Source organism: Psammomys obesus, unplaced genomic scaffold (genome assembly GCF_907164565.1).
Source record: "Psammomys obesus unplaced genomic scaffold, mPsaObe1.curated_primary_1811, whole genome shotgun sequence".
Lineage (NCBI taxonomy): Eukaryota > Metazoa > Chordata > Mammalia > Rodentia > Muridae > Psammomys > Psammomys obesus.
This window is the reverse complement of record NW_026590705.1, coordinates 1,433-13,385: the sequence shown is the minus strand read 5'-3', so window position 1 is coordinate 13,385 and position 11,953 is coordinate 1,433. Positions and strand designations below refer to the sequence as shown.

Below are 11,953 nucleotides of genomic sequence, written 5' to 3'. Positions count from 1 at the left end.
CAGCCAGAATGTGTGCCCAGGCTGCGTTTCCCACATATACTGGGTTGGCTCTAGAGAATTTGCCAATAGAATCTATAATACCCTTGTTTTTCAGGGTCCTAATTATTGTGTTATAAATGAATGGACTTCTTTCTCCATAAATGCACATGGGCCTTAAGGCACAAGTATGTAAAGTGCCACCATTTCTCAGGGTGCACCCATTGGCTGCCAGCACTGCCTTCTCAGCCATCTTTTTGCTGTATGGATATGGATCAGACCATGTACTTTCTAGATTGTCTTCTTCATGGCCATCCAAGATGATCTGCTTGTAGGAGTTGGGCCCTGCCACATCAACTGAGCTGGTGAAGATGAAGACTGGTACACTAGCTTGGACACACGCCTCCAATAGGTTCTTGGTACCTAATTACAGAAAAGACACTGTCAATGTCAGGAGTTAAAGCATGGATCAACCATGTGCACAGCGTCAGGATGTTTCCTTACTTTAAAAATCCAAACTCTTCTATTTTACCAATAAAGACTCAGGAGCTAGATGCCAGAATGAAAACCTGATTACCCAGATTGGCAGAGAAATCACCCTCCGTTCTCAGCTCATGTCCTGATGGGAAAAAAATCCAAAAAGTTTACTGTCCCAGCTGACAGCCCATGAGGAAAAGGCCAAAAATCCCAAGACCAGAGGCTTGCTAGCTCAAAGCACAAATGGCCCAAAAAGCCACTGAGCTTAAGCCTAAAGCAAAGAGCTAAAGATCTCTCTTCTTCTCCATGATGTCTTAAATACCCCTCAACTCAAAGTTCCTCCTACTCTTTAATCCCTGTCACCTGGTTACTTGCCCCATATTTTGACCTAGGTTTAACTTGATTAAATCTTATGTACAGAAATCTCTTAGATTAAAAGATGTGTGATAGGGATGGATGAACCACACCATCTTCACCTGCTTAAAATAAACAGGAAGTTCTTGGATTAAAGGTGGATGAAGGGCTCCACCACACCAAACAAGAAACATTGTTTGTTTTACTATTCACAAATTTCTTGGGTTCACCGTGGGATTAAATATCATGCAACACTTTTCCCTCTTTGTTTAAAGAAAAGACTCTAACATTAATAAACTATATACTACCTGGTAAAAAAAGTTACATTAACAATGTCTAGTCCATATGTATTTAGGAAACCTGAAGAAAGTATTACACTATCTATCCATCTTGGTGAGTCCAAATTTTGTACCTAAATTACTTTATATCACAACTTGAATTACCAATCAAAAAACCCATCTTTTAAGACATAAACACTTTAAATCCTAAAAAACTTAAGCTTAATTATAAGATTATAACTATTTAGTCTTCAAACCCATCAGAGACCTGGGAAGGATAAATAGTAGCTGAATAAATAGGAAGCCAAGAGCTAACAACTTCCAAAACTTCCAAATGGCAGAGACTGCTGGTTGCCTGGTAGTCACACACAATTTTTATGTAACGTTGGGGCATCATCTTCAGTCTCTGGCTCAGAATACCTGACAGACTTTTCTGTGAAGCAGGTATGATGAAGGACTTGCCTGCCTTGTCCTTGCAAAGCCTGGCCATCAACTTTCCTGCATCCAGTTTGTCCAGTATTCTGTTAGTAGAAGAAGCAAGGGCTTTCCTTGCCTAGTGGCTGGCTTGCCACACCTGAAGCTATCTCCTAAAGGAGAATTTTTTGATGCTCATCATCTTCTTCGAAGTAGAAAGGGGATCCTTCCAGGAGCTGACACGTCTCATTGTCAAAAATGAAATGTCTTTTAATGATCTATATACCATAAATGTCTGAGGTTTTTGAAAACCATCTACCTATCTACAGTATATCTGAATTACTTGTTTCTAGCTATATACTAACTAATTACCTTCGAAACATTTTTGATTAACTAAACCAGTACCTAGTAAAACCAAAAGTTTCATTGACTATTAGTATGCATTTCTTAATTATCCTAAACAGTTTATAATAGTAGCTTTTAAAAGGACTAGAACTTCACATTGCCTTTTTAAGAATCACATAGGTACAATACCTCAAAAAGAATTGATATATAGTGTGCTGTAACCAAAATATAACTTTAATTTTGCATCAATATACAAAAGACCTATGGCAATGTAACTGATTAGAACCTTAATTTTGTACCAATATACAAAGGTCTATTAGAGTAGATTCAATCAATAATCTATCTTTTTCATTGTTCCTATGTTATGGCTATATCCCCCTTTGTGCCTAAATATAAAGGAAAGATACAGCAAAACTATTTACAAAAATTAAGCAATTTTTTTTTTTTGCAAAGCTTTTCACAGTGTCCTGCTAGGTTATATTTGGCAGTCTTAGGATTAAGTATTTTTGAGTTCAAAGTTCTGTGAAATGTTCATGTTAGTCTCATCTGAACTCAGCAATTTCAATGTCTTAAGCAGTCTGTAATTTGAAGCAGATCTTTGGGTGGTGTTTGTCAGCTTAATGGCAATCCTGACTCGGCTAAACATGGCAGTCAGCTCAAAAGTGTCCACTGTTTATACAGAACCAGGCAGCAGAAGAAACATGGGGAAGTTTTTTGTTTCTCCAGTGACTGGTGTTACACAATCCAGGTGGATTCATTGTCAGGGTCCCTGTCTTCTTCTTGGAAACCTAAAATGTTATTGTTAGGAGTGATTAAAAAAACCCCTAAACATTTAAAATGCCATATTCAGCATATCTCAGAAAGGTTTGAGGTCCATAATCTATTAAGTACATCTGAAGTACATAAACATTGTTCCTAGTTACTTGCTTCAGCCTTAAACCTGGAAACATGTACAAGAAACTAATGAAGCTTATTTCTAAAATTAGTTAATACTGTATATGACTACTGGTATCATGACAGAAAGTTTTTTTTTTAACTTTTTTTACTTTTTATTAATTACACTTTATTCATTTTGTATCCCCCCATAAACCCCTCCCTTCTCCCCTCCCCATCCGCCTCTGAAAGCCAGAAGAAGAAAACAGGAAACAACCTAGAAACCTGCCACAGAGGGCCTCTGAAAGCCTCTGCCCTGCAGACTGTCAAAGCAGATGCTGAGCCTGATGGCCAACTGACAGGAAGAGTGAATGGAATTTTATGTAAGAAGTGGGAAATAGTAAGAGCTGGAGAGGACAGGAACTCCATAAGGAGAGCAACAGAACAAGAAAATTTGAACACAGGGAACTTCCCAGAGACTCATACTCCAACCAAGGACTATTCATGGAGATAACCTAGAATCCCTTCACAGATGTAGCCCATGGCAGGTCAGTGTCCAAGTGGGTTACCTAGTAATGGGAAGAGGGACTGCCTCTGACATAATCTGATAGGCCTGCTCTTTGATCACCTCCCCCTGAAGGGGGGTGCAGCCTTCCCAGGCCACAGTAGAGGACAATGCAGCCACTTTTGACGAGAACTGATAGACTAAGATCAGAAAGGAGAGGAGAACCTCCCCTATCAGTGGACCTGGGGAGGGGCATGCATGCAGAAAGTTTATATATACATAGTAATTTTATAGATTTTGAGATAATATTTATACCTTAAAATTAGAGAGTCAAAGGAAAATTAAAAGATAATGAGATCAGTGACAATAAAATATTCTCTTATTTTTTGTTTTCTTCTGCCCCATACCACGTGGCTATGGGTGATACCAGACAGAGATTTTGGGTTTTTCTTTAACAAGAATTCCTGGGTTTAGAGAAGGAGAGAGCTATGTTCCAACTTCAAAGGTAGCTTTAATCTTAAATGAATTGGGACCACAAGAAGACCATTTGCCGCTTATAATTGTAGAGGGCAGAAGACAGAAGATGGACTTAGCCAATTTACTCCTTTTGTTGTGAATTTTTTTTTTTTATTGTAAATCTCTCCTTTTTCTTCAGACATTTCATTTGTCCAGTAGTCTCCAGATTCCTTAGTTAGATGTTTTTATTCTCCTGGAAAGATTTAAAAAAAAAGAAGAAGAAAAGAAAAACAGAGGAGTTCCTGCCCCACCCCTCTGGAGTTTTTTTGTTTGTTTGTTTTTGCTTTGTTTTATTTTGTTTCGTGTGGGTTATATCTTTCCTTGGGCAAAATGTTTTTTTTTTCTTTTTGACAATAGAAAAATTATAATCTCTCAACTGAGAATTTAAAAAAATCTTTTGAAAATTTGAAACTAAAATAATTTTAAGTGTATTTGTTTTTAGGTCACAAAAGATATTCACTTTCAATTTCAGACTGCCTTTTGCAAGCAGCTTTTAACTTTAAATCACTGTAATTCTTTTGTGCTTGCATCTCTCTCCCCAAGTGTTGGGATCAAAGGTATGAAATCAATCTGATGCTTTCTCAAACAATTAGGTATATTGCTACTTCAAGATCCAGCTATACTACTCCTAGGCATATATCCAAAAGTTGCTCAAGTATACAACAAGGACATTTGTTCAACCATGTTTGTAGCAGCTTTATTTGTAATAGCCAGAACCTGCAAACAACCCAGATGCCCCTCAGCTGAGGAATGGATACAGAAATTGTGGTACCTTTACACAATGGAATACTACTCAGCAATTAAAAACAAGGAAATCATGAAATTGGCAGGCAAATGGTGGGAACTAGAAAAGATCATCCTGAGTGAGGTATCCCAGAGGCAGAAAGACACACAGAGTATATACTCACTTCTAAGTGGGTGTTAGACATATAATATAGGATAAACATACTAAAATCTGTACACCTAAAGAATCTAATCAAGAAGGAGGACCCTGGACAAGATGCTCAATCCTCATTCAGAAAGGCAAAGGGGATGGACATCATAAGAGGGAGAAAACAGGGAACAAGACAGGAGCCTACCACAGAAGGCCCCTGAAAGACTCTACCCAGCAGGGTATCAAAAACCAGATGCTGAGACTCATAGCCAACCTTTGGGCAGAGTGCAGGGAATCTTAGGAAAGTTGGGGGTGGGAGGTAGAAAGACCTAGAGGGAACAGGAGCTCCACAAGGAGAGCAACAGAACCGAAAAATCTGGGGGACAAGGTTTGTTTGTTTTCTGAGACTGATACTCCAACTGAGGACCATGCATGGAGATAACCTAGAACCCCTGCACAGATATAGCCCATGGTAACTCAATGTCCAAGTGGGTTCCCTAGTAATGGTCACAGGGACTGTGTCTGACACAAACTCAGTGGCCTGCTCTTTGATCACCTCCCCCTCAGGGGAGTGCAGCCTCACCAGGCCACAGAGAAAGACAATGCAGCCATTCCTGATGAGACCTGATAGACTAGGATCAGATGGAAGGGAAGGATGACCTCCCCTATCAGTGGACTGGGGGAGTGGCATGGATGGAGAAGAGGGAGGGAGGGTGGGAGGAAGAAGGAGGGGGCTACAGGTAGAATACAAAATGGATAAACTGTAATCATTAAAAATATTTTTAACAAGTATAATAATGTAAAAAAAAAAAAAAGGCGTGAACCACCATACCTAGGTCTAAGTTTTTCCTCTGTTTGGAATTTGGTCTGTATCAGGCTGTCCTTGGACTCAGAGATCTACATGCTTCTGTCTCCTAAATTAAAAACCTGTGGTTTCCAAGTACTGGGGCTGAAGTTGTGAACTACTACCATCCTGCTCATAGTAACTTTAGAATTTAGAAAAGTACTAATTTATTGAGATCACCTGTTTCTGCTGGGATTAAGGCATGGGCTACCAGCAGCCTGCTCAGTTTTTTATTTTAGCTCCAATTTACTCCAACTCTTAAAGATTTAGAAAGCAAGTTCATGTGTACCAACTCTTTATAGTTACTAAAAACATTTTAAATCTCTTAACTGTATTTTTAATACCAAACAACAAAAATTTCATTTTTATTTAGGAAGAAGACTCAAAAGGTGATGTCCAAGATGGCAGAGGCCATGTGACAATCTACAATCTAACATGCTGACATGAAATTAAGACATATGGTCTAAGAAAACCCATTTTTCATTTAATGACAATAAGGCAAGTGTGCCTTTGGCAAATTGTATTTGAAAATATATTTTTTAATTTATTAATGCCTGATTAACCTTTTTACATGTAGGGCAGTTGGTAGCTTTGAGAGAACAATGCCTTTCATGTCCTGCTTATGGACAACCTGGACAGTCTGTGACTGTTCCTGATAATAATTTTTGATATTTTTCTCAGAAGGATTCTTTATTTTATATATATTTTTTTCTGAGATTGGAGGAATGTTAATCTCCATTAACACTGTTATTTTTTTCCATTGCTCTCACAAATTACGTGCCCATAAATTTATGGGTATATTAGCCACATATGGCTTTAAATTTCTTATTTGTCCTTCTGGCCCTATACACTTGACCAATCTTGTACGTTGTTTTACCTGAGATAAAGTTGTAATCCCTACAAGATGAATATTTACCTCCTAAAAAGACCAATCTGGATGCCAAGATTTTAGTAAAATTATTGTTACATCTGCTCCTGTGTCTACTAAATCTTCAATTCCAATGTGATTTACCTTTATTTTTAGCTTAGGTCTCTGATCATTTATAGCAGTTTGCCAACATAGTTGTTTTGTGTTCTTTCTTGAATTGTTTTGTTTTATATATTGAAGCTGTTCTGTCCTTGATTATATCCAGAGCTGTTTTAAACAACAGGTATTAAACATTTTAATTTCTCTGTGGACGAGTTTCTCCTATGCTGACAGGAAATGATTGAATCAAATTTGATGTTGGGGCCTGAGCCAGGCCCCCCTCAGGCATTTCCCAAAGGCAAAGGCTTACCTTGCCTACCTCTTGTTGATCTGCACTCCTTAGTCCAGTGCTTGCTTGCCTTTGCCACAGCTTCTGCATACTCCAGAAGGTGGGGCCTTCTTTATGGATTGTCTCTGGAAAATCCATTGTTTATAGGACAGCCTTGCCTACAATCCCTTTTCAAATGGCCTTGCTTGCCACAATTAAAACATCTGCCATTTTGATTTTTCCTAAGACTTTTAGAATTTACTTCTTCTATTAGCATCATAAACATGAGATCCAACAGCTGCTGTATCTCTCATCCAGTCCTCTACTGGTGCTGATCTTGTCTTTGAGGGTCTAATCACTCTTTTGCATTCTCAAGTAGTGTTTTCAAAATCCAAAGTTTCAATTAGTCCTTTTTGACTTCTGAATCTGATACTATTCTATTCATATCTGAAGTCAATCTTTACAGAAAAATCACCAAAAGCTTCTTTTGGGCTGTGTATAATTTTAGGAAAAGATTCAGACCTTTTTCCTGATTCTTCAGCCTATCCCAAGCATTTAAAGCTGCTAGATGATGTAACGCCAAGGTGTGATCATCAGCTTCAAACTGCCTTTTTAAATCAGCATACTGACCTTCACCTGACAACTGATCCTGAGAGATATCAGTGTGTCTGGCCTGACTTCCTTGTCCTACGACCTTTGCTTCCACTTTCCAGCATGATTGGCATTGTAACTCAAGAACAGTTTCCAATATGGCTGCTGTGAAAACTTTCCCATCTTGAGGGATAGTCCTGTTCTGAGTTGTCTATGAATTTAACATCTGTTAACATAGTATGAATGCTCACTGTAGGAAACGATCGCATCCTTGAGTCTCCTCAAATCTAATATGTCTACAGCATGTCATTTCAATTCCTGATACCCTTGGGGTGCCTATCGTCTTTGGCCATGTCTTGTATAGTAATTGGATATACTAAGGCTGGTTTTCCAACAACCATAGGCTGCCCCCTTTCAGTTTCATTATGTGGTGGCATGACAGGCCCTTGTGTAAAATCGTCTCTGTCTGAGTATTTTTCTTAATCTCATTTACAAATCTCTCTAAGTCTTTCCTTCTAAGGCCTTTATCTTATCAATATACTTTTTCTTTGAGTGAATATGGAAAGCCATTATGGCTTTTAAGAATAAAGTATAAAATACCAAAATGATAAAATCATAATTGGTACTAAGACAACTTCAGCGAAGCCATTTAGCTTTTCATTTTTTGCTTTTAAAACGCTATCTAGAGTAGGACTAAACAGGGTCCCAAAGCCTACTATTAACTTCAAACTACTTCTCACCCTTAATTCTCTCCTTGAGGATTTCCCAAATAATTTACCAGATCTGAAGACTTCTCAGTTTGTCTGAAGCTGGAGTGATCTCTCTGTCTGTGGGGTCATGCCACTCATTGGAGCACCAAAATATTGTAAAGAAATGAAAATGCCAATGGTTCTATTTTACCAATAATGACTCAGGGCCCAGATGCTGGGGTGAAAACCCTCTAGCTCAGAGAAGCAGAGAAAGCACCCAGCTGACCCTTCTCAGTTCAGGTCCTGATGGAAAAACCGAAAGGCTCACTGGCTCAGATGACAACCCAGGAGGAAAAGGCCAAAAACCCAAGGCCAGAGGCTTGCTAGCTCAAAGCCCAAAAGGCCCCCAAAGCCAGGGAGCTAAAGCCTAAGCCTAAGCTGAAAAGCTGAAGTCAAAGAGCTGTTTCTTCTTCTCCAGGCTGTCTAAAATACCCCTCAACTCAAAGTCCCTCCTCTTCAATCCCTGTCAGCTGGTTTCTTGCTCTGCCTCTTGACATAGAGTTAACTTTATTAAATCCTGTGTACAGAAATCTCTTGGATTAAAGGTGTGTGTTAGGGCTGGGTGAACCAGAAGGTAGTCACCTGTTTACAATATACAGAAAGGTCTTGGTTTAAAGGTTTGTTATAGCGCTCAACCACATCAAACAAGAAACAGTGCTTTACTGCTCACAGCTTTGGGGTTCAGATAGGATCAAATATCCTCAACAGTCATTTTCATCCTTTTGCCCAGCAGTGAAACTTTTACAGATTAGAGTAAATCTTCTCATATTGGCCTCAAAGCTTCCATGCTGTAGACCGAGACAACAGAGAGCAAATATCTCTAGGCCTCTGTGTTTGTAGACTTGAGAATATGTGCACACATGAGTGTGTGTGACATTTTAAAAATCACTTAAATATGCACATAAAGCTTCTTATCCAGTTCTAATGTGTCCATGAAACAAGTATAATTTCATGCATACAGTCATACATGTTTTTTAAATTATACAACCAAATTATATTCTTAGATTGTGAACAAGAATAGTTCTTATTAGCTAAGAATTACTGAATAATTAACATTATTCAAGCTCAAGCACAGTTGTGTATAGGTGATATGAATGATACATCGACATTTCATAGGTCCAGGTTTTTTTTTTTTATTGTTTTGTTTAATTTTTATTTTTTGTCATTTGATGAGAGTCAAAACTGTCAGAGAAACAATTAGTCTGAATCAGGAAACAACTGATTACTGGGTTTGGGGAGATAAAGAGCTACAACTGTGTTCCAGATATTATACAAAATGTTAGAAAATTCTTGGTTTTATCTATGACTTCATTTACCTGGTTATGTAAATACTCCTTCTAGTTTTCATTGTGGCAACCAGTACTGACTGATCTCATCTAGTGGTCTTGGTAGAAAACTAAAAGCATTTGTGGAAAACATCCTGCTGGGCATTCCTGAATAATGGCAGGACATTGTGAGGTCCTGAAGACAGAGCAGACTGCAGAGCAGGTTCCTGCAAAGTCTAGGCAGAGAATGGGTGGGTGGTTGTCAACTGCATGGAGTTGGAGTTCCGTCTCCTCTGCATGGAGGACAGCAGAAGAGCTTTCTTGAAGGTGGAGTGACATGGCTGTGGCCTTACATCCTGAGTTACCTACTTTACTACCCGCTGGGCCTTAGCCATGGAATGGCACTGAGCTCTTCCAGCAGGGTATGGTGAGCAGAGGCATTAGACTCAGAGAATGGCAGGTATTCTATGGTGAGAGCATTCCTTCCTGATCCGTGGTAGCATTTTCAACCTCCCAAATCTCACCTTCTCCTCTGCAGATACTCTACCTTTCAGATTGATATCTAGGATGGTCTGTCTGGGAATGACCCCTTTGACATCAATGACAGCAGCGGTGTGGATGACCACAGAGATGCCCTGGCAGACTCTCCTCAGGTACTGGGCATCCAGAATGTCTCCCTCCAGCACTGACACCTTTGTGTTTGTCTTGAGGTCTGTGGAACACAAGGCAGGTCATCGAGAAGCTCTTCTCTGGGCTAAGATGTTCCCTGTACACAGGTGTCAGCTCCTATGCCATCAAGAATTGTCCAGAAAGACACACATGGTATGTGTCTGTATAAGCACATTTTAGCTACATAGTCCAAGATATACATAATACAATTTACAGACCCAAAGAGGATAAGGTGCAAGGAGGATCCAAGGGGATTGCTTAAATCTCACTCAGAGTGGGAAATAGAATAGGCAGGAGAAGTGTCTGAAGAGAGGGAACAAGACAAGCCCCTACCATAGCTGTCCTCTTAGAGTCTCCACCCAGTATCAGATGAAAACAGATGCTGAGACTCACAGGCAAACGTTGGGTGAAGAGCAGGGAAAGTGGATAAGTGGGAGGAAGGATAAAACGACCTGAAAGTGCCAGAAGCTCCACTAGAAGACTACCAGAGCAAACTAAGCAGGGCCCAGAGGGGACTGTGGAGATTGAAACACCAGCCAAGGATCATGGATGGACTGGACCCAGGCTCCCTACACAGGTGTAGCAGATGGGCAGCTCAGGGTTTGTGTGGGTTCCCTGGTAAGGGGAGAAGAGGCTGTCTCTGACATGACTCTGTTGCCTGCTCTCTGATCACTGCTCCTGGTCAGGGCTGCCTCACCAGGCCATGGGGGAAGAGGATTCCATCAGTTCTGATTTGACTTAATGAGCTGGAGAGTGTGGATATGTGTGGCTCCCCTTATCTGAGAAATAGGATAGGGGGAACAGGTGTATAATGAGGAAGCTTGAGAATGAGAGCAGAGGAGGGAGAGGGCTATGATCCAAGAGTAAATTGAATAAACAATTTTTTTTTCACATATCATGAAGAATTTGGGTCCTACAGCTTAGGAACTAAGGCTGCAGTATTTGTATTTTTCTTTCTTTTTTTTTTGGATATAATAGTTTTTTTTATTAATTACACTTTATTCATTTTGTATCCCCCCATAAGCCCCCCCCTCCTCCCCTCCCGATCCCACCCTCCCTCCCCTTTCTGCATGCATGCCACTCCCCAAGTCCGATGATAGGGAAGGTTCTCCTCTCCTTTCTGATCTTAGTCTATCAGTTCTCATCAAAAGTGGCTGCATTGTCCTCTACTGTGGCCTGGTAAGGCTGCTCCCCGCTCAGAGGGAGGTGATCAAAGAGCAGGCCAATCAGATTATGTCAGAGGCAGTCCCTCTTCCTAATAAACAAATTTTTAAAAGAGAATTGTTCTAGAGGGCAACTGGTTAGAGAGGAAGGCTGGAAAGAAGGGAAAACATTGTTTCTTTCTTCAGGAAAGCAAATCAGTTTAGGAAGCTGTCAAATATGCCTGGGATATGAACTTGTTCAAGAGAGTGCTGGGAAGTTCATCCATCCACAAAGTGACTCAGCAGGTAATAGAGAGGTGGGGAGAAGTGGGTTAGCAATCAGAATGTCTGTCCCAGGGTTTTGATGAGGAACACATTTCTAGCAGTGGCAGCAGAAGGAAGACTCACAAATATATATTTTGGGTGTTCCCCTTGCCAAAGCCTGTTATTTTCTGGGTCTCTGCTGGGCAAAAATGAAAAGTTAACTCAGAGCCAATGGCTTGGCTTCAGTGACCCAGGGAGGTCAGAAGCACTGGCAACAAGATTAGGATGGGCTCAAGTTGGATACAGTCAAATATCTCCAGTGAGACATTATCAAGAGCAGATGTCAATGCTCTAACTGGCTTTCTCAGGACTTCCTTGTACCATCTATTCCAAGGCCCTAAATACACCTGTGTATTCATACTTCTTCTGGACTTGGTGGGTGACACTGCCTATTACTTTGTCACTTAACTCACAAAATGAACTGTTTGCCACACACAGTCTGTGCCAGTACCCTACATTTGCTGTGCTTCATAATTCAAACCCAGCTTCAAGACTATGCTTCCTTCCTTCGCACACTTCCTA

At 40.1% G+C, this 11,953-nt stretch overlaps 1 protein-coding gene across 1 annotated transcript; it reads right to left on the bottom strand.

Moving 5' to 3' along the window:
- Positions 1-4: 4 nt before the first annotated feature.
- Positions 5-10,018, bottom strand: LOC129678005 (3 beta-hydroxysteroid dehydrogenase/Delta 5-->4-isomerase type 1-like; the record flags this gene model as incomplete). The annotated part of the gene is made up of 2 exons (XM_055608682.1): positions 5-399; positions 9,844-10,018. Coding segments are annotated over 2 exons (570 nt in total), but the record flags the coding sequence as incomplete, so codon positions are not given.
- Between the last annotated feature and the right edge of the window lie 1,935 nt (positions 10,019-11,953).